Raw genomic sequence first — 18,638 nt, forward strand, 5'->3', positions numbered from 1 at the left:
AAAGAAAACATATGAAACCCTTGGAATTAACTGGTTTCTGCATTAATGTGCCATAAAATGTCCTCTGGCCTTCATCTAAGTAAAAAAAACAGACAAACACAATGTGCTTAAGATGAAAACATTGTGTCTTAAATGATCATTGTTTTACTAAACATGTAAGGAATGTGTCCAATAAAGACTCACAATATTCTAATTATTTGTGTGTTAGCTTAAATACATCCCCTTTGTGTTTTACTGTAACTACTGTAGGATAAAGATCAGACCACACTGTAATGCAAATTAATGCAGAAAAGTAGTTGATTCCTAAAGGTTTGCACACCTTTTCTTGCCACTGTATTTAAATAATAAATGATGAGGTTTATATGTCTTTGATGGGTATAAGGATTGAAATAACGACTGGAAATGAAGGATCAGACAAACACAATGTGCTTAAGATGAAAACATTGTGTCTTAAATGATCTTTGTTTTACTAAACATGTAAGGAATGTGTCCAATAGGCACATCCCTTGGGCCCTCCCTCCCTGCCTCCCCCCTGGTCCTGTCAGCTCTCTGCGTGTGTCTCCCAGCAGCATGCAGCAACAGCTCGGGAGGTCACGTAGTGGAATGCCTGAATTATGGTTCTGCGTTAAGTCGACGCAGAGCCTACGGCGTACCCTACGCCGTTAGGCTCTGCGTTGGTGTAACGCGGAAGCATAAATCAGCCTTAAAGCAGCAACCTCTCACCGTCTCCTCTACTGCTCCATACGGATACAGAGAGAAGAGCGTCACAGAATAAGAATAAAACACCAGTTAGAACCAAACAGGTGAAGAAACATTGTGGCTCATGTCCAACGACTTTACAACAGAATTTATTATTGCTGATGACAGCAATCAATTCTATAATCAATAAAGATACAGAAACAAGGACAGGAACCACCGTGAATAGGGTGGATGATCAGTTGGAATGAGTGTATGAGCCTCTCTCTCTCTCTATGAGTGTGTGTGTGTGTGTGTGTGTGTGTGTGTGTGTGTGTGTGTGTGTGTGTGTGTGTGTGTAGGAATTTGGATCTGTCACATCAGCAGCTTTTCAGAGCTGCAGTGTTACATAACCACAGTGAGAGAACAGGCAAGAGGTGGCAATGGCAACCAAACTGATGACAGCAGAAGGTGAATTAGGACTGTCTTCCTGGTCTCTCATTATCCTTTAAAATAAAAAAAAAAAGGTCCATGGTTCACCTAAAATGCTCAAACTGGGAATTTGCATCGCCCTGACGTGTAGAGTTCAGAGTGCACCTTTTCCTGTGCCTTGCAAGATTTGAACATTTGAATATAACCGGCACGTAGATTGAGGGCATTTCAGCACAACTGAAAATGTAATCAGATGTGTTTAGTCAGCCTGGTGTGCTGCGTTGTGGGCGGAGATTCAGAGATTATGGACTGGTGTCTTTGTCCTGGTGGGATTAAGGCTCTGTAAGCAGATCACAACATTAATATTTATACACACGGACAGACAGACTGTGAGACAGACGCCATCAAATATAGTTCCCTTATTATACATTATAAGCATCACAGGATACAAAAAATAAGCATATAATGTATTTTAACATCATCCTGTTACATAATTTTAGGACAGATGGACATTCTGTTTTTACACCAAAGCACATTCATCAAGGTTGGATTCAGGATGAATTAGGAACATTAAAACAAAATCATCTAGGGAGGTTTTTTTTTAAATATTGAGAACACAGCTTTTGTTATGAATACACTTTTTTTATTGATATTTTAAAGCAGTATATTCCACGGTTCATTTCAGTAATTTCCCACCACAGCATTGGTCCATTATAGATATTACACATTTTAAAGATTATAGCTCCAGCCGAGAGAGGCGGGCCATTATACAAATCAATCATTGTTTTCCAAAGCGTTCATCTGTACCAGTTTAAGACCAGCAAAAGTGGTTTGTTATGAGCATGTGCAACACATGCAACGTGCTTAATGTACTGCAGTTAACATTTATCAAAGTTGTCCTAACACAAGAACGGACATGGTTCAAAATTCTTGCATAAAATGTGTTTTTAATCCACTTTGAATGTTGACAATTGTACTTTCCACATTTTTGAACTTGTTCAATGTCTCCCAAAAACAATCAACAAACATTTAATTTATTCATTTATATATGCATTATTACTTGGCAAAGATATCAAAAGGTAGACACTAATAATTATCATTTCTTATTTTATAATGCATGAAATAGTGTATAGAGTTATAAAGCAAGGCACTGTGGTTTCAAAAATGTTCATTTCCAATAAGAAAAAAAAAAGTTAAAAGCTGAACAATCAATTGTAAAGTTTTCAATGAAAATAATTATGATTCTGACCATGTGTTTTCAAGTTTGGTCACAGCTGCAGAAAAGATGCATGGGTCCCCTCCCCTCCTAAACCGTGTGTGTGCGTGTGCAGAGTAAACAAAGTGAGCCTCAGCATTAGGCAAATACAACCTCAGATCATGAATTCTTTTTTTTTTTTTTTTTTTTTTATCTTGTCATTATTCATTTAACACTACTTTAGTCAAAAGTAAATCAAATCACATGGACGATTCCCCCACTACTAGCACAAAGCTGAAGAGGGTAAATTCCAACCAGATGGTTGGTCATCAGCTGCTGATGAACTGATCATCAGCAGGTGTGCACCAAATTATATGGGGTTTGACATTCTAAGTGAGAAAGATTTTCCACATGTGGAATCAGTCAAGTTCAGGTTTTCATACTTCCACCTTGCAGCCACAACAAAATCCTCCAACTCTTGTTTGTTTTTTTTCTCTCAGAACAAAAAAAAAAAAAAAAAAAAAACCTTTTGGTTTTTTGGGTTGCCTGTATTATCAGGTGCACATCAAAAAATATAAACTACATCATTATGACTTAAACATAAAATTAAGGTTTTCGAAATGGCCAAGTGAAATTCCAGACGTCACTTTATTTTAAGTGATGAGGCATTAAGGAGCCGTGCATAAGAGAATCCTCAAACACTTCAATGAATTCAATCCGGGTTATGAAGAATGGGTGAAATTCCGCCGCAACAATGTGGGAGACCAATCAAGTTATATGGGAATCATCTACTTCAAGCTGTCGGTGCTGAATCTGGATCTACAAACTAGTGAATCACAAGTTTTTTCCTTTTTTAAGTTCATTTTAAATAAATAACGCCTCTGCGAAAAAAGGGATGTGTTGCTCGTCTGAGGTTGTATGTGCCTAATAAGTGTGATCAGAATACTTTTATTACGTTTTTAAACACATGAAAAAAGGGATTAGAAGGAGTGCCAAACATGACAGTACAGTAAACCGTAAACAAACATGCAGAAAGTAGGACTAGCAAATTTACAGTAATAGACAAACACCAGAATCCCTGATGCCCTTGTTGTGCTGAGGTATCGCTCTCCTCTCGAGATGCATGAGTGGGGGGACAAAGAGAAGGTGGGGGCAATGTCACAAGTGTGCACGTCTGTGTCCTGATTTTGCAGTATACAGAAATAACTTTTTTACTCAAGTATTTCTTCCAGCTAGAATTTCTATGTAATTCAAGAGATTTTGTCAGATAATTTTTTGAATGATGATCAATAAAGCTGTTAAAATGTGCAGTCTGACAAAAATGACATTAATGTCAGCGCGCATGCTGAACTCACTTGTAAACAAAAGCTTAGTAGTTTTCTTGTTTGTGTGTTAGTAAGATAACCAGAATGCATTACTGGAGCTCCGTTTGTGTGCGTATTTTATGGACAGGCGGGTAGTAAACTGGCATGTCGTGGTCACACACACTGAACCCAGAAGGCTTGTCAACACCAGTACGGTGGAAAAAACTTCCCTCTGAAGTGGCTCCCACGGTGGCCTCTTTCTCGCAGTCCATCAGGGTAAAGTCAGTGTCGAAACAGATCTCAATCTGGCCCAAAATCTGGACATCAGTGTTCTGTTAGCAACAAAAAATGAAAAACAAATAAACAATAAACACTTGCTGCTAGCACCAAAGACAATTAGGAAAAAAAACCAAACAGTTACACTAATTCATTATTTCAAAGAATTAAAAAGGTGTTTATACTGTACCATTGCCGGATGGACACACTGGATCTTAGGTTTGGTGCCACAGACATTTTCTATCGCTGCCTCAATTTGTGAAAACTGCATGACGGGAGCAGAGAGAGAAGAGTATAAATCAAATGCAGTATATTACACTTTTTGTCTCAGTTTAAAAATACTGCAAGTTCATTTTTAAACATATATTATTTAGGATACAATGTTATGAATACAATACTGCAAAACATGCACATAAAAGCTCAATGATACTAACATCTAGTTTGACTTATAAATGAAGATGGTATGAGCACAAGATGCATCACATTTCGTCCTATTGGCTTCATTTAATTAAATCAATAATTTTGTGAATATACATTAATTCAGGCCCGCAACAAATACCTTTAAATAACAGGGTCATTCTAAGAGGTTTCTGTTATTTGATATTGTGTCAAATGTTTATTGTTGAATACTTTCACTGTGTGAAATGTCTACGACAGTCAGTGAGAACAAATTGCAAACCTTATTTATTTAAATAGGTGACTGTAATCGTGTTGCTGGGGGGGTGGGTAATCAATGAAAAACTAAGTCTTTAATGAGATGTTACATAGAAGTTGTCAACTTTGTCAACAAATGTGTGAAAAAATCATTGATTCTTTTCTTCATTTACAACAATAATCCTCAAAGGATTTCATATTTCTCCTTCTACGATGCATAATATTAAACAAACTCAAACAATCAGGAGGAATTTCACTGTATAAAAAGAGCTGAGCACGCCCAAGATGACTGGTGATCAGTGATCCCTCGGCTGACATAGCATCATGAACTGTGACTTTTATAGCCGATACAAACACATGCACAGATGCTTTGGTTTCTGCAGAGTAACAGAACAGATGTTCCAGTACCAGTAATATAGATTTATGTTCTGTTAGGCTAATTAAAACTTTACTGTGGGGGACAAAAACAAGAAGCTTTACGTTAATCCTGTCCAGTGGCAGCGCCGATTGCTCTCAGCTCAGAGGCCGTGGCTGGACCATCACGCAGCAGAAATATGAACTGTGATCAGACGAGTCAGTATTGATCTTTTATGGAAGAAATTTGCACTATACAATCGGCTCTGGACCGCAACAAAAAAGGAGCAACCAGCTTTTTATCAAGTCCAAAAGCCAAACCCTGTGATGGAACAGGGTTTGGAAAAGTGTGTTTGCATTTCTCTAATGGCAGAAAAATACAAATAAATTATTATAATCTTTTTTTTATGGATTTCACTGAAGGCCTGGAATGGAAAATGGATGATTATCAAATTAAATATTTTAGATTCATAATGTTTGCATTTAAGTTACAGTCAAAGTATTTGTAAGGGTCACTACATCTTTCTGGATCTTACATATTTCCCCAATCTTTTCAGCTCTGGGATTTTATAAACACTTACAGTGTAGTATTTGTCAGAGGGCACGATGTCAAACTTCTTCAGGATGCTGCAATAAAACAAGTAGAGATGTTTGCTCAAGGATTTGGCTTGATCATGCTTCTATTCAGAGAGAATTAAAATAAGCTTGTAAGAGTTTATGTGACATAAGCCCCTTTCACACAGCCAGTTCGAGGCGGGAACGTTGCGCCTTTAAGCCGCCTCGCTGTTCTGTGTGAAAGTCACGGAGGCGGAATGGGGGGGCCAAGTGGCCCCACCAATAAGCCGGCAGCGGAGGTAGTCACAGAGCCGAAACGGGGTCTGTGTGAATGACACAGCCGGCATGCCGGCATGCCACTAGACGCTGACGCTGTCGTCACGCCTCTGATTGTGGAACGCCGGCATGCTGTGTGAATTTACAGACGGGAGCGGCGTTATGCCGGCGTTGTATGGTTCTGTGTGAACCAACAAAGGCGGCGTATTGGCAGGACTTCTTTACACCAATATTGCGGAATCTCTGTGTGAAAGGGGCTATAGACTGGACAGAAAATATGGAGAGTTGACAAGAATCAGAACATAATGTCAGTACCCAGAACTATGTAAGGATTCCCCATTTCAGAGAAAAGAGTGTGCGTGTGTCTCTGTGTGATCTCCACCTGGTCAAATCCAATTTATGGTATAATTCCAGCGCCTTGGCAAAGTATTTATGTTGACTATCCAAAGAAGGTGCTTTGGCAGCACATGTACCGTGTTTGTGCCACTCGTACTTCCTGTTGAGCAGACAAGCAAAATTTCATATATTAAAAATCTGATCTACGTCAGCAAAAAATAAGCACTTAGTCGAGCAGAGAAGGTCAGAGTGACCTGCTCCCTCAGATTTGTTCTACTGCAACGTTTGGCTCAGACTGTGTGTGTGTATTATATATATATATATATATATATATACACACACGCACACCAATTGTGTTTCTATGGTTGTATCTTGATGATATACATGTTTAAGTCAGTGAATTATTTCAAAATATGAAAAAACTCAATCTTCATTTGGAGAGAAAGGAACTCACCCACTTAGAAAGTATCTCCTGAAACAGAGTCACGTACATGTAAAAAGTATCTGGAAAAAATGCTTTTACTTTACGTTATAGCAAATTTAAAAAAAAATAAAAATAAAATAAAAATCATACATAGGTTTCTCATCTAAACAGTGACATAACTGTACATATGTATTTTGAAATATTGTGAATTAGAAAAGCCAGAATCTATTTAAGAAATGCCCTAGATCAGTGTTTCTCAATCCTGGTCCTCGAGTACCACTGTCCTGCATGTTTTAGATGCTACCCTGCTTCAGCACACCGTGATACAAGTACCTGTGTCATCAACAGAGCTGTGCAGACCTTGGTGACAAGCTAATTAGGACCTTTAATTAGAATCAGGTGTGTTGGTGCAGGGAAACATCTAAAACATGCAGGACAGTGGTACTCGAGGACCAGGATTGAGAAACACTGCCCTAGATTGACCTAAATTTAACATGAACCAACTCAACTTATTTGATTGGTTACCCTTAAATTAACTCACACAAATTCAGATTTTATTTTTCTACTTTACAGAGTTTATTAAGATGATCATAAGGAACATTATGTGCACTCTTCCCAGTGCAGCATTTAAGCGTGAAAAGCTTTTGCTGAGTAAGGAAGATCCAACACTGGCACTAAAATAACTGGAAGGTCTCCAGAAATTATGCTTGAGGAAGTGAAAGGCTGAAAACACTCTGGCGCCGCAGTGCCGGAGCAAATCACAATATCCATGCCGATTGACATCAATTGCACCAGGAAGAAGATTTGCGCTATGGCACACACCTGACCACGCAAACTGTGAGCTCCGATGACTTTAAGCAAAGGTTTGCCATTTTAGATGTTCATGTTTTAATTAGATGTTCACGTTTTAATTTTTAAAATCAATGACATTATGACTAAACAGCTGACCTACACAGTTGGAAGATACCGTATGTTATTGCAATCTATCAACAAAAAATGCCATGTGAGGGAATTTGAAGCCATTTCCAACTCGTGCTGGTTCCGAAAGAAGTGGTCCAACAGGGAGCTGCGTTCAACACATTATTTTGCATTTGCAAAGCTTCAAAAAACAACACCTACAAAACCCGGGTGCTGACGAGCTTGTGTATTATCAAAAACAACAACACACTAAGCTGCTGGTGATAGAACAACCAGAGACGTTCTATAAACCGAGACAGCCCACTACGGTTGTGTTTCTTGTATCTGTGTCACGTGACTGCCACGCCCCTTTAGGAGACCGGAAGTAGGTCCTGAGTCTATTGAGTCCTATGGGAAAAGTGAACGTGAGCACAGATTATTACCAATATAGTATACGAGTATAGTAACCTAAGTAAATATGGGACCCATTTTTCAAAAGCCACAAACCTTCCGAACATTCTGACACCAAAATGGCAATTTTCAGACCGACAGATTAGGAGAAAATGAACTTTGTTTGAGACCCGTCTCTGTCTGAGCAACACACTCTCGCGAGATTTGGCTCTCATCGTTTTCCCATCGGATAAAATGAAGTTTAAAACTAAAATAAAACTTGCTTCTTTGCTTAATAATACTGTTATTCTTATTATTTAAGTATTTTTGGAATAAAGTTTTACTGTATCTAGTGTTGTATGTGCCAAAACGATGTGGGGAGAAGGGCGGCCACGCCCACTTAGGAGACCGGCAGTGTACCATTCCATACCATTGCCAGTAACGGCAATGCGCTATCTTGTGTATAGAGGATCTTTGGAACAACCATGCGGATCCACACACTCCTTGTGCACGGTTGAAAAACTCTGTGGCTTCCCAGCTCCTAATTCCCTGCATCTGATCACCTGTGTCTCCCTTACTTAACCTCTGATTGACAATTACCTCCTATGCCCACAGGTGCGCAGGTGATGTAATGACAACCTCCACCCACACACACACACACACACACACACACAGCACCACTCTAAATTGGCTACAACACCGTACATCTCTCCATACCTTTTTTTTTTCTTCCTGATTACATAAATCCTAAAAACATACAATAGTCTAAATTTCAAACATGACTGGCAAAAGTGTAAATGCATTTTCCAATTTAACTCAGTAGGTGGCATCGTTTTTCCATTTAATGGAACTCAAATTTAACTTAATTTATAATAAACTTGACCGTATGGAGACAGTAAAATGTTTATCACAGAAATGTTTCTGGAGAAATTTGTACATTGATTTAGATTTCCAAGTCTACAGTACGCTACATCAAGCTACAGTATTTCTGATCTGAAGATCATATCCTCTCATCCCTGCACTCAGACAATTACTGTATATTTTTTTTAATGACAGAACTTTTGGCGTTTCTGAGAATGTGACTTTCAATTAACCATAATTCATTACCCTGCGTTGACTTTTGATTGTGTTCATTTATGCAGTATACTGTAATGATCCAACAGAAAAAGACCCTGTCTTTTGCAATGCAGGGTTCCTACATTCCAACTTTCTGCATACATTTTAAACAAAAGTCTCACATCTCCTAACAAAATATTAGGCACATCTATCCTCTGCTTGTTGCAAGGTTTAAAAACAAACATATTTATTAACTACACAGCAACTTATAAAATCCTCTGACTGCAACACCATATAAAAACTGCAGAATGTATTTCAAAGTGCTATAGTGGTTTAGTTTTAGTGTTGTAATTTGAGGAGGGAGGTCACCTTCCAGAGAATCATATTTCATCTGTCCCAGTGACGTCAGAACGGTTAACTAGTAGATCTTACACACAGCTACCTCTAAACTGTCGGGGTGCTTTCTTGGATGTTTTCTTCCACACATTTTGTTTTACATTTATGTGGTTGTTTTATTAGGATCGTTCCACATAAATCAGCATATCCGGATCTACATAAAAAAGAATCACTGCCAAAACAAATGAGCAGAAAAACCATGCAGAAGCATTAGGATTACACACGTAGACACACAGTATTAGTATCACACTGCAGCATGCAAGGCTGGAATACGACAATTTAATAAGCGTAACTTGGTGGTGGAGACATACCAGAACCCAGTAGATGTGGGCTTGAGCAGGTCTGGCCAACTTTTTTGCATGTCTGGAAGCAGGTCCTAAAATAAATAAATAAATAAATAAATAAATAAATAAATAAATATCATAGTAATTTTGCATGTTAAAAATAAAATAAAAAATATATCTGATCCATATTTTAAAATTACAAAATTTTCTGCCATCTTTTTTTTGTTGTTGTTGCAGGTTTACCTTTGTTACAGGTTTGGACAAAGCAGCAATTGGGATGGGGTCTCTTTGGACTCTGTTTTTAAATCATTCAGCTGAGAAAATGTTCATGACCCTGTTAGTAAATGTCCTCTGAAAAGCGTTATACCTCTATTTCAGATGAGTTGAAATGCCAAGATGAATTGCAGTCGATCCCTTTATCTGGCCTGAAACACAGATAACACACAGTTAGCTTACTCACAAAGGAGGAGCAAAGAAACTCATTTCAAGTATATCAAGCAGAAATAAGCAAAAAAAATATGAAAAGGTGTTTTTAACCCCTTTTTAAAAACAGTCATCCATCCATCCATCCATGTTGGCCCCTCCCAGGTGTCAGTAACAGGTAAGGTACAGCCTGAACAGGTCAACATGCCATCATGGACAAACAACCACAGACACTCACTTGTCCCCCCATTCATATTAATATGAAAGGCTTTGGACCGTAGGAGGCTGGAATACCCAGAGAAAACCCACAGGCAACATGCAAACTTCACTGAAAAAAGGGCCCTAGCTGAGATTTGAGGTTTCAAAGTGAAGGGCAACAGCTTTAACCACTGCATCACTGCAATGTACTTCTAAAGCTGCAAGTAGGAGTCCATGTGCAGTTTATGCATTTTTTGTATTGGAAAATGATATTGAGGACCAAAACTGACATAATTAAAAATAAAAGCAGAAATATATATATATTTTGTTTTTCCTTTTCCTTACACATGCATTTTTTTTGCAAAGAAATTTATATATTTTGTTTTCCCTTTTCCTTAAACATGCATTCCTTGTTTTTAAATTCCCCCGTCTCTTCTTTCTACTTTACCTTATGCATTCATTTTGGCCTGATCCTGCTCCTTCCTGTTTATTGCCCAATAGTAGAAGAGCTGGACCAACAAGGGCAGCCCTCTTCATTTGCATAACGATAACGTTGGGCCCACCAACACAGACAAACCCCTGACTGAAGAAGGTTGTGAAGATGTCTGTCTCCCTTTTCCTGCTCTACCCGGTTGGCCTTCGGCAGGAGGGTCTCCACTTATGAGCCTGGTCCTGCTCAAGGTTTCTTCCCTCCTAAAGGGGAGTTTTTCCTTGCCACTGTTTGGCTTTAGGTTTTTCTCCCACTAGGGGAGTTTTTAATTGCCATTGTTTATGTAATAATTGCCCAGGGGTAATGTTCTGGGCCTCTGGAAAGCACTTAGAGAGAACTTCTGTTGTAATAGATGTTATACAAATAAAATTGAATTGAAGTAGTTCACATCGAAAAGTCTCCTTTGGCAAAATACTGAACCCAACATTTCCTTCATTCATTACTGTATGAGTGTGTGTATGATACACTAAAAAAGTGTGTTATGAATGTATGTGTGAATGGCTGAATGTGGCTTGCACTGCAAAAACAGCCCTGCTAGAAATCAGCCTAATATTCCAAAATCTAGTCAAATTTGTCTTATTATCAGCAGAAATATCTCAGCCAATGGAGTAAGAAAGATTTTCTTGACTAGAACTCTTAAAAGTAGCAAAATAGTCCGAAAAAAGTCTTCTTTTTTCTTGAAACAAGGCTTTTTAACTTTCTAAGAAATTTGTTTTTGCAGTGTGTGGAGTAAAACGCTGAGTGGTAGTAGTAGTAGTAGTAGTAGTGTTTATTTCGAATATGAATCATATAAAAAAAGAAAGAAATAAGACAATCGTCTTAACATGAGACATAACAAAGTACATATTCGAAAGAGAGTGAGAAGAAGTAAAACTTATAAACTCTCACCCCCTCTCCTTAAATATGACTAGCTAACACATGCGAACATAACATTATGCAAACATAATAAAAAAATAAATAAATAAATAAAAAAACAAAAACAATCAAAACAAGACAATAAAAACATTGTAGCAACATAAGCTACTGACTAGAGTAAGAAAATAAGATAAAAAAAATAAAAAAATAAAATAAACACTGTATCATTGCACCCAAGCATTTTGCTCATCCCTGTACCTCTGAAAAATAATATATTTGTATTTTATTTTAAACGGTTTAATATTTGGACATTGCTTTAATTCTATTGAAAACTTGTTCCAATAGAACAGAAGTGGTTAACAGAACAAGCACGTCACATACAGATCCAGTCCATTTTATAGTTTACTTACCAGAGTCCGTGCAGCGTCCAGAAGCTAATGTTGGGATGACAGTGCTCCATCTGTAAATGATTAAAATGAATAATCAAACAGTGCTGATACTATCACTATGCCGAGTACACGTTATTTTATACGACAAAAAGTCTAAATGATACTACAAAGAAACAGAGCAGTTATCATATACTGAATGTGGCAGGATGTGAGCCTACATGAACGATGAAAAGAAATATAAAAACACTCTCAAGATACTATTTGTGTTGCAGATGTTATTGTGTCAGCCACCAAAAAGTGACTCTTCCATTCCTTTCCATGGACGGTCTCTGATTTGAATTGGATATCAAGTACTTCTGTGGGTTTGCAGTTAAAGTTCTTCCCTCTAGACAAATAAAACTAAATCAAACATGTATAAATAAATACACTCGTCCTCCAAATGTTTCTGAGCACAACAATGTTTTATCATGAAGTCCATTTAGTTGAAATCATTTATAAAATAAAAAAAAGGCCTTCCAATATGTGCGTTGTTTTGTAGTAAACTCATGCTATGTTGTATTTTATTCAGCCTCATTTAAAGTAACGAGGGGAAGGTTAAGTAACAGATAACCTCGTTCATTACAGAGAACATGACATTTGTCAAACAACAACTGGAAAGCGGCTATAGACGAATCCGGCGAAACCCGGAAGTCGAGCGGGCCGCCATTACTGCGGTGGCGGCTGCGCTCCTCCGCTCCAGCCCATAGACATATACGTATGGATCTATTACTCCGCTCCCTGCCAGGCTCTCTTAATGTATTTGTATCATCGGAACACTCCTGTCCCGTCACGTGCATTTGTTTTGATAGTGAATGAAGAAGGGATGGACTTTAAAAACTACTTTTCTGTTTCACCAAGTGAACAGACGGAACGCAAAAAAAGATGTTAAACTGCTGGAAAGGAACTGGAATTTACCTGGATACCTTAAAAAAGGAAGCCAGGGAGCGGTATATGGAGAAAATAATGATTATTAACGGTTTGGGTTCATGAAATCACTACTAAAGAATGGAGCTCCGATGAGGATTTACTGCCGCAGTTCTGCAGAACCACCGTCTTACTACCTTGTTTAGTGTTGGCAGCTGCTTTGGTAAATGTTTGACTCGCCATGTGTTTCAATAAATTAGTATAATAGTACAACATACAGTACATCTTTTTTATTACTCTTACTTCTCTTTTCTTTTTTTTTATGCTGAAGAGGCGTGAGCAATATTTTTCTTTTCCTCGTGAGATTATTTTTTTCTTCTGCAGCTACAAATAGAGTTAATATTTTTTCCTCAACAAACTAGTTTTATCTGAAGATTGGGGTTATGTATGTATTATGTATCATCCGGAGCTGAGATAGTTCTGCCCTTCAATTAGAGACCTGTAATTGCGTTTTTTTTCGTCATCGGACGCCAGGCGATCAATATAATATTCTTGGATACCTAAAATTAAACAAAACATAAACAGGTAATATTTAATTGTGCAGACGTGCCTCGTAAGGAGAGGAGGTGGAGAGAGCTATATTACAGTGTTTAATCATACACTCCCTTATCTCCCTATTCCTCTATTCTTTCCTGCTTATCGCTCAAACAAATCATTATTTATAAATTAACATCAGCATTAATTTAAGATACCTTCATTATTTATGGAAGGCCACTGTCTAACATCATCAATCCAGCTATAATGATGCTGTAGAGCGTCAGGTTACAATAACAGCGCTGCGGTGGCAGATTGACACTTGCCACCGCAGCAATGGCGCCGCCGCAAGATGGCGGCGCACACAAACCGGTCGCCGGATTCGTGTATTCTGCAGTTATGACAGAACAAACTTAACCCCTCTAACAAAATCCTATGTGTAATGGGAAAGGTCACGCTGAACCATTAGAAGGACTCTCAGGATAGTGTAGTAGGAGACGTGCTGTCAAAAAGTACAAAGAGAGAAAAAAGAAGATGTACAAAGAGAGAAAAAAGAAGATGTACATCTTATGTTGCAATTTACAGAAACTGCAGACTTAGGAAGTTCAACCACACAAAGGAAGTTGAGTCAAAGTAGACAACTGGCACATTCTTGTCTTGTGACTCAGAAAACACACGCTGTCAAAGCAAATGATGTCTGATGTTTTGTTTTACTCTGTTTTTGGTTGTTGTTTGTTTTTAATAAACTAAACAATACACCTCTTGACACCAGTATTAATGCTACCTTGTGGAACTGAATAATCATAACTCCTTCTGCACCAGTCATTAGACAACGCCCTACACCCACATCCTGCTAACAACAAGTGATTGCAATTCTTTTTTTTTTTTTAAACCCACAACAAACAAGTGTATCTCTCCCCCCCCCCCCCCCCCCCCCCCCCTCTCTCACTCACATTTGCTTGTTTTCGAGCAATCATGCATTACTCATGGAATACTTCCATTGAGATAAACCAATTTTGAAAAGTTAGAAGAGTAATAGACCGTCACTGATGCACAGGTACCGCCGACCAGTCACCAAGTAGCTCGATCAAACATTGTTGCAAGTGGAGCAACTGATGCACAAAGAGAATGAATACAAGCTGGGAAAATGTTTTCATCTTCATCACTTCCTAGACAACATTTTCCAGTTACGACAACCTGGATATACAGATAATACTCTACACAGCCATCTTTAAGCCATTGTCAGACTTCAGGAGATCTGAGCAATAATTAATTATACTAATACTATTAAGAAGAAGTAAAAGAAAAGACTTACAGAACAGAAGGTTGTTGGCCAGTGGTGGGTCAGGATCAGCTTGGTCCACATGTGGCTGAAATATACAGACACTACTTTGCAGTTTCCATTTTGTTCCTTGTACACATCAAATAATAATGGCACAAGACTATTTGGTAAATGTTGCGGCAAATATTAACAGACAGAAACAAAACTGTCCTCAATTATAACCTTCTGCAATAAACACAATACGAACTGATTTCCTTCAGTAACATGATCATAGAATAATAAAATAGAGCAGAACAGAATATGCTTTCTCTACTTACGGAGGTGAAATGACAACAGCAGAGGACAGAGCTGCTGCCAGGATGATCAAAACAGGAGAGTGGAGCACCATAGCTGGCATAAAAAAAAAATGTATTAATTAAAGAAAAAAAAAAAACGTGTGAGATTCTTCAGTCAATTACTTCTAAAACTTGGAAGCGAACATTAGAATCACAGATTCCTGCAACATCAATTTTAAAACCACAAAGAGGTGGTACATTTACTTAACATTTGTTTCTGTAAATAATTTATGTATTCAGTATCCACTGCTATTCTGATTGTCTTTAATTAAATGGTGCATTTAAAAAACGTGATTAAGCAAGATTTGAGGAACAAGATGAGAGAACTAGTGGTTTAAACTTGCTGAAAGGTGGGGTTATATAAAAGGACATATGAAACTGTACTAGGAGGTAACGAATATCCTGTCGACATCCTATTGCCACATGACTGATCTGAGTTCCCACTCTTCTGATGCTGATGTTCTTGATACTAAAGAAAACAAGTAACATGTTTAACAGATACACCCAAAGAAAGTTTTTTGAGAGCTTTTACAGAGAGATGAAATGAACTCTTGAAAAAGGTAGATGGTGCTGCACTGGATAGCGATACGGATGTTGATAATCAACAAAGGTACTCCTAAAGAAGACTAGACAGATATACAGGACTGTCTCAGAAAATTAGAATATTCTGATAAAGTTCTTTATTTTCTGTAATGCAATTAAAAAACTAAAATGTCATACATTCTGGATTCATTACAAATCAACAGAAATATTGCAAGCCTTTTATTATTTTAATATTGCTGATTATGGCTTACAGTTTAAGATTAAGATTCCCAGAATATTCTAATTTTTTGAGATAGGATATTTGAGTTTTCTTAAGCTGTAAACCATGATCAACAATATTAATATAATAAAAGGCTTGCAATATTTCAGTTGATTTGTAATGGATCCAGAATGTATGACATTTTTGCATTACAGAAAATAAAGGACTTTATCACAATATTCTAATTTTCTGAGACAGTCCTGTAGAGGGTATTTGCATGATCTGCAAAGGCCTTGGAAATAGACTGAATAATATTATAAGAGTAACAATTGTCAAACAGGAATTCTTGTTAGCAAAGATAAAGTACCTCATATGGTTGTACAAACATACACATTTTGTTAACTACTTTCTTGACAGTTGATAGTTACAGACGCAACTCACTCTCTCTTTTTTTTTATTGAAGAGGCATATGTGAAATATAGTATAATTGTGAAAACATTAGTTCTACAACAGAATTAATGCGGATAAATGTTTTTACTCTTAACTCTGTAACTGCATATCATTCTTTTAGGCCTGCACTACTTTTCAATGTGTATCAGGTGACAAATATATACAAACCCCTGGAAGTAAAATGTCTTATCAAGCGCATTTCTTGCAAAATGCTGACCTTGGCTGACACAAACAGAAAGGAATAATTCAACAGAGGGAAAGAGAAACTGGTACTTGGTCGAAACAGACTACCCTAGTTTAAACCAATGCTTGCTTAAATGTGCACAAACTAAAGTTATGATAGGCTATAACTATAGTAGATTTTACCATTAAGATGCAGGTTATGTCAACACTTCTACCATTTGGTTTGAAATCTAATGTTCAAACTCACCTCGTCGAGTTAAGCGCTACAAAAGAGATGCAATGGTTAAACGAACGCCGAACAGTTTCTTGTTGAGGTAACGAGGTTAAACTATTAAAACTGGATAATAATAACATAAAAAGAACAAGCAACAAGGGAACAAACTGTTTATGGCCAACAGCTGCTGCGCTGCTCGTCAACTCAACCAATCGCTGCTCACGCACAGAACTACGTCATCACGCTTTACAAAAGGATCGCTCGATTTGTGCTCCCGCCTCTCCCGCTGCTGCTGATGCTGAGGCGGTGCATCCGGTTACAACGGCCTCCGGGAGACAGGTTCGCTGAATAAATACTTTACAATCGTCCCTTTGAAGGAACCTTGAATCCGTACTTTTTTTTTTTTTTATTGAACACAATTTATAGACGAATCCGGCGAAACCCGGAAGTCGAGCGGGCCGCCATTACTGCGGTGGCGGCTGCGCTCCTCCGCTCCAGCCCATAGACATATACGTATGGATCTATTACTCCGCTCCCTGCCAGGCTCTCTTAATGTATTTGTATCATCGGAACACTCCTGTCCCGTCACGTGCATTTGTTTTGATAGTGAATGAAGAAGGGATGGACTTTAAAAACTACTTTTCTGTTTCACCAAGTGAACAGACGGAACGCAAAAAAAGATGTTAAACTGCTGGAAAGGAACTGGAATTTACCTGGATACCTTAAAAAAGGAAGCCAGGGAGCGGTATATGGAGAAAATAATGATTATTAACGGTTTGGGTTCATGAAATCACTACTAAAGAATGGAGCTCCGATGAGGATTTACTGCCGCAGTTCTGCAGAACCACCGTCTTACTACCTTGTTTAGTGTTGGCAGCTGCTTTGGTAAATGTTTGACTCGCCATGTGTTTCAATAAATTAGTATAATAGTACAACATACAGTACATCTTTTTTATTACTCTTACTTCTCTTTTCTTTTTTTTTATGCTGAAGAGGCGTGAGCAATATTTTTCTTTTCCTCGTGAGATTATTTTTTTCTTCTGCAGCTACAAATAGAGTTAATATTTTTTCCTCAACAAACTAGTTTTATCTGAAGATTGGGGTTATGTATGTATTATGTATCATCCGGAGCTGAGATAGTTCTGCCCTTCAATTAGAGACCTGTAATTGCGTTTTTTTTCGTCATCGGACGCCAGGCGATCAATATAATATTCTTGGATACCTAAAATTAAACAAAACATAAACAGGTAATATTTAATTGTGCAGACGTGCCTCGTAAGGAGAGGAGGTGGAGAGAGCTATATTACAGTGTTTAATCATACACTCCCTTATCTCCCTATTCCTCTATTCTTTCCTGCTTATCGCTCAAACAAATCATTATTTATAAATTAACATCAGCATTAATTTAAGATACCTTCATTATTTATGGAAGGCCACTGTCTAACATCATCAATCCAGCTATAATGATGCTGTAGAGCGTCAGGTTACAATAACAGCGCTGCGGTGGCAGATTGACACTTGCCACCGCAGCAATGGCGCCGCCGCAAGATGGCGGCGCACACAAACCGGTCGCCGGATTCGTGTATACAAACTGCTTGTGGAGGAAATACAATACAACATAAGAAAATAGAACATATTTTGGGAGGTATCATGAACAAAAGACATACACATAAACAATAAGGTAAACATAAATAAAATTAATAACAAAAACAGACATTTTAAGGCAAATATCATCGACATTTCAGAAATATATTAAAATAAAAGATACTTTGATATATCAGCTAATCATTTTTTTTGCAGTTATTTGATTTAATTTTTTTTATAGAGACAAAAAAACATTTGAAATCATTTAAAAAACATTGGAAAGAGGGCCAAGAAAGAATTACATTAAGAGAAACACTGATTTGTCAATTGTATCTATGTAAACAATAATATTTTAGATTTCTAATTTTGGGATGTCGTTCATTTTTAAAGATAGCCAATTTCTAATTTCACGCCAAAAAGTTTGTGAGACAGGACACAGTAGAAACATATGATCAAGTGATTCTTCAGATTCATTACAAAAAGCAGAGGGGTCAACTTCAAATTTAAATCTTTGTCTCAAAAATTCAGAGGTTGGATACATTTTAGTGATCA

The 18,638-nt window shown here is 37.6% G+C and overlaps 1 protein-coding gene across 1 annotated transcript; it reads right to left on the minus strand.

Annotated features, from left to right (window-relative positions):
• Positions 1-1,728: 1,728 nt before the first annotated feature.
• rnaset2 (ribonuclease T2) lies at positions 1,729-16,695 on the minus strand. The gene is made up of 10 exons (XM_061744530.1): positions 16,536-16,695; positions 14,896-14,968; positions 14,612-14,666; positions 11,881-11,930; positions 9,872-9,929; positions 9,532-9,596; positions 6,104-6,217; positions 5,472-5,517; positions 4,073-4,147; positions 1,729-3,938 (listed from the first exon to the last, which is right to left on the minus strand). Exons 2-10 carry the CDS (start codon positions 14,964-14,966, stop codon positions 3,717-3,719), a joined length of 756 nt encoding a protein of 251 aa, XP_061600514.1. The 5' UTR covers positions 14,967-14,968; positions 16,536-16,695; the 3' UTR covers positions 1,729-3,716.
• Positions 16,696-18,638: the final 1,943 nt, after the last annotated feature.

Source organism: Cololabis saira, chromosome 2, assembly GCF_033807715.1.
Source record: "Cololabis saira isolate AMF1-May2022 chromosome 2, fColSai1.1, whole genome shotgun sequence".
NCBI lineage: Eukaryota > Metazoa > Chordata > Actinopteri > Beloniformes > Belonidae > Cololabis > Cololabis saira.

Bases quoted from the DNA above. Each gene is read 5' to 3' on its own strand.
- rnaset2 (XM_061744530.1), bottom strand. From the start codon at position 14,966: ATGGTGCTCCACTCTCCTGTTTTGATCATCCTGGCAGCAGCTCTGTCC. The intron at 5,518-6,103 runs GTGGAGATCACA...GTTTTATTGCAG, and splicing joins CATAAATTGGATTTGACCAG to CATCCTGAAGAAGTTTGACA. The intron at 4,148-5,471 runs GTAAGTGTTTAT...CCCGTCATGCAG, and splicing joins CCTCTGACAAATACTACACT to TTTTCACAAATTGAGGCAGC.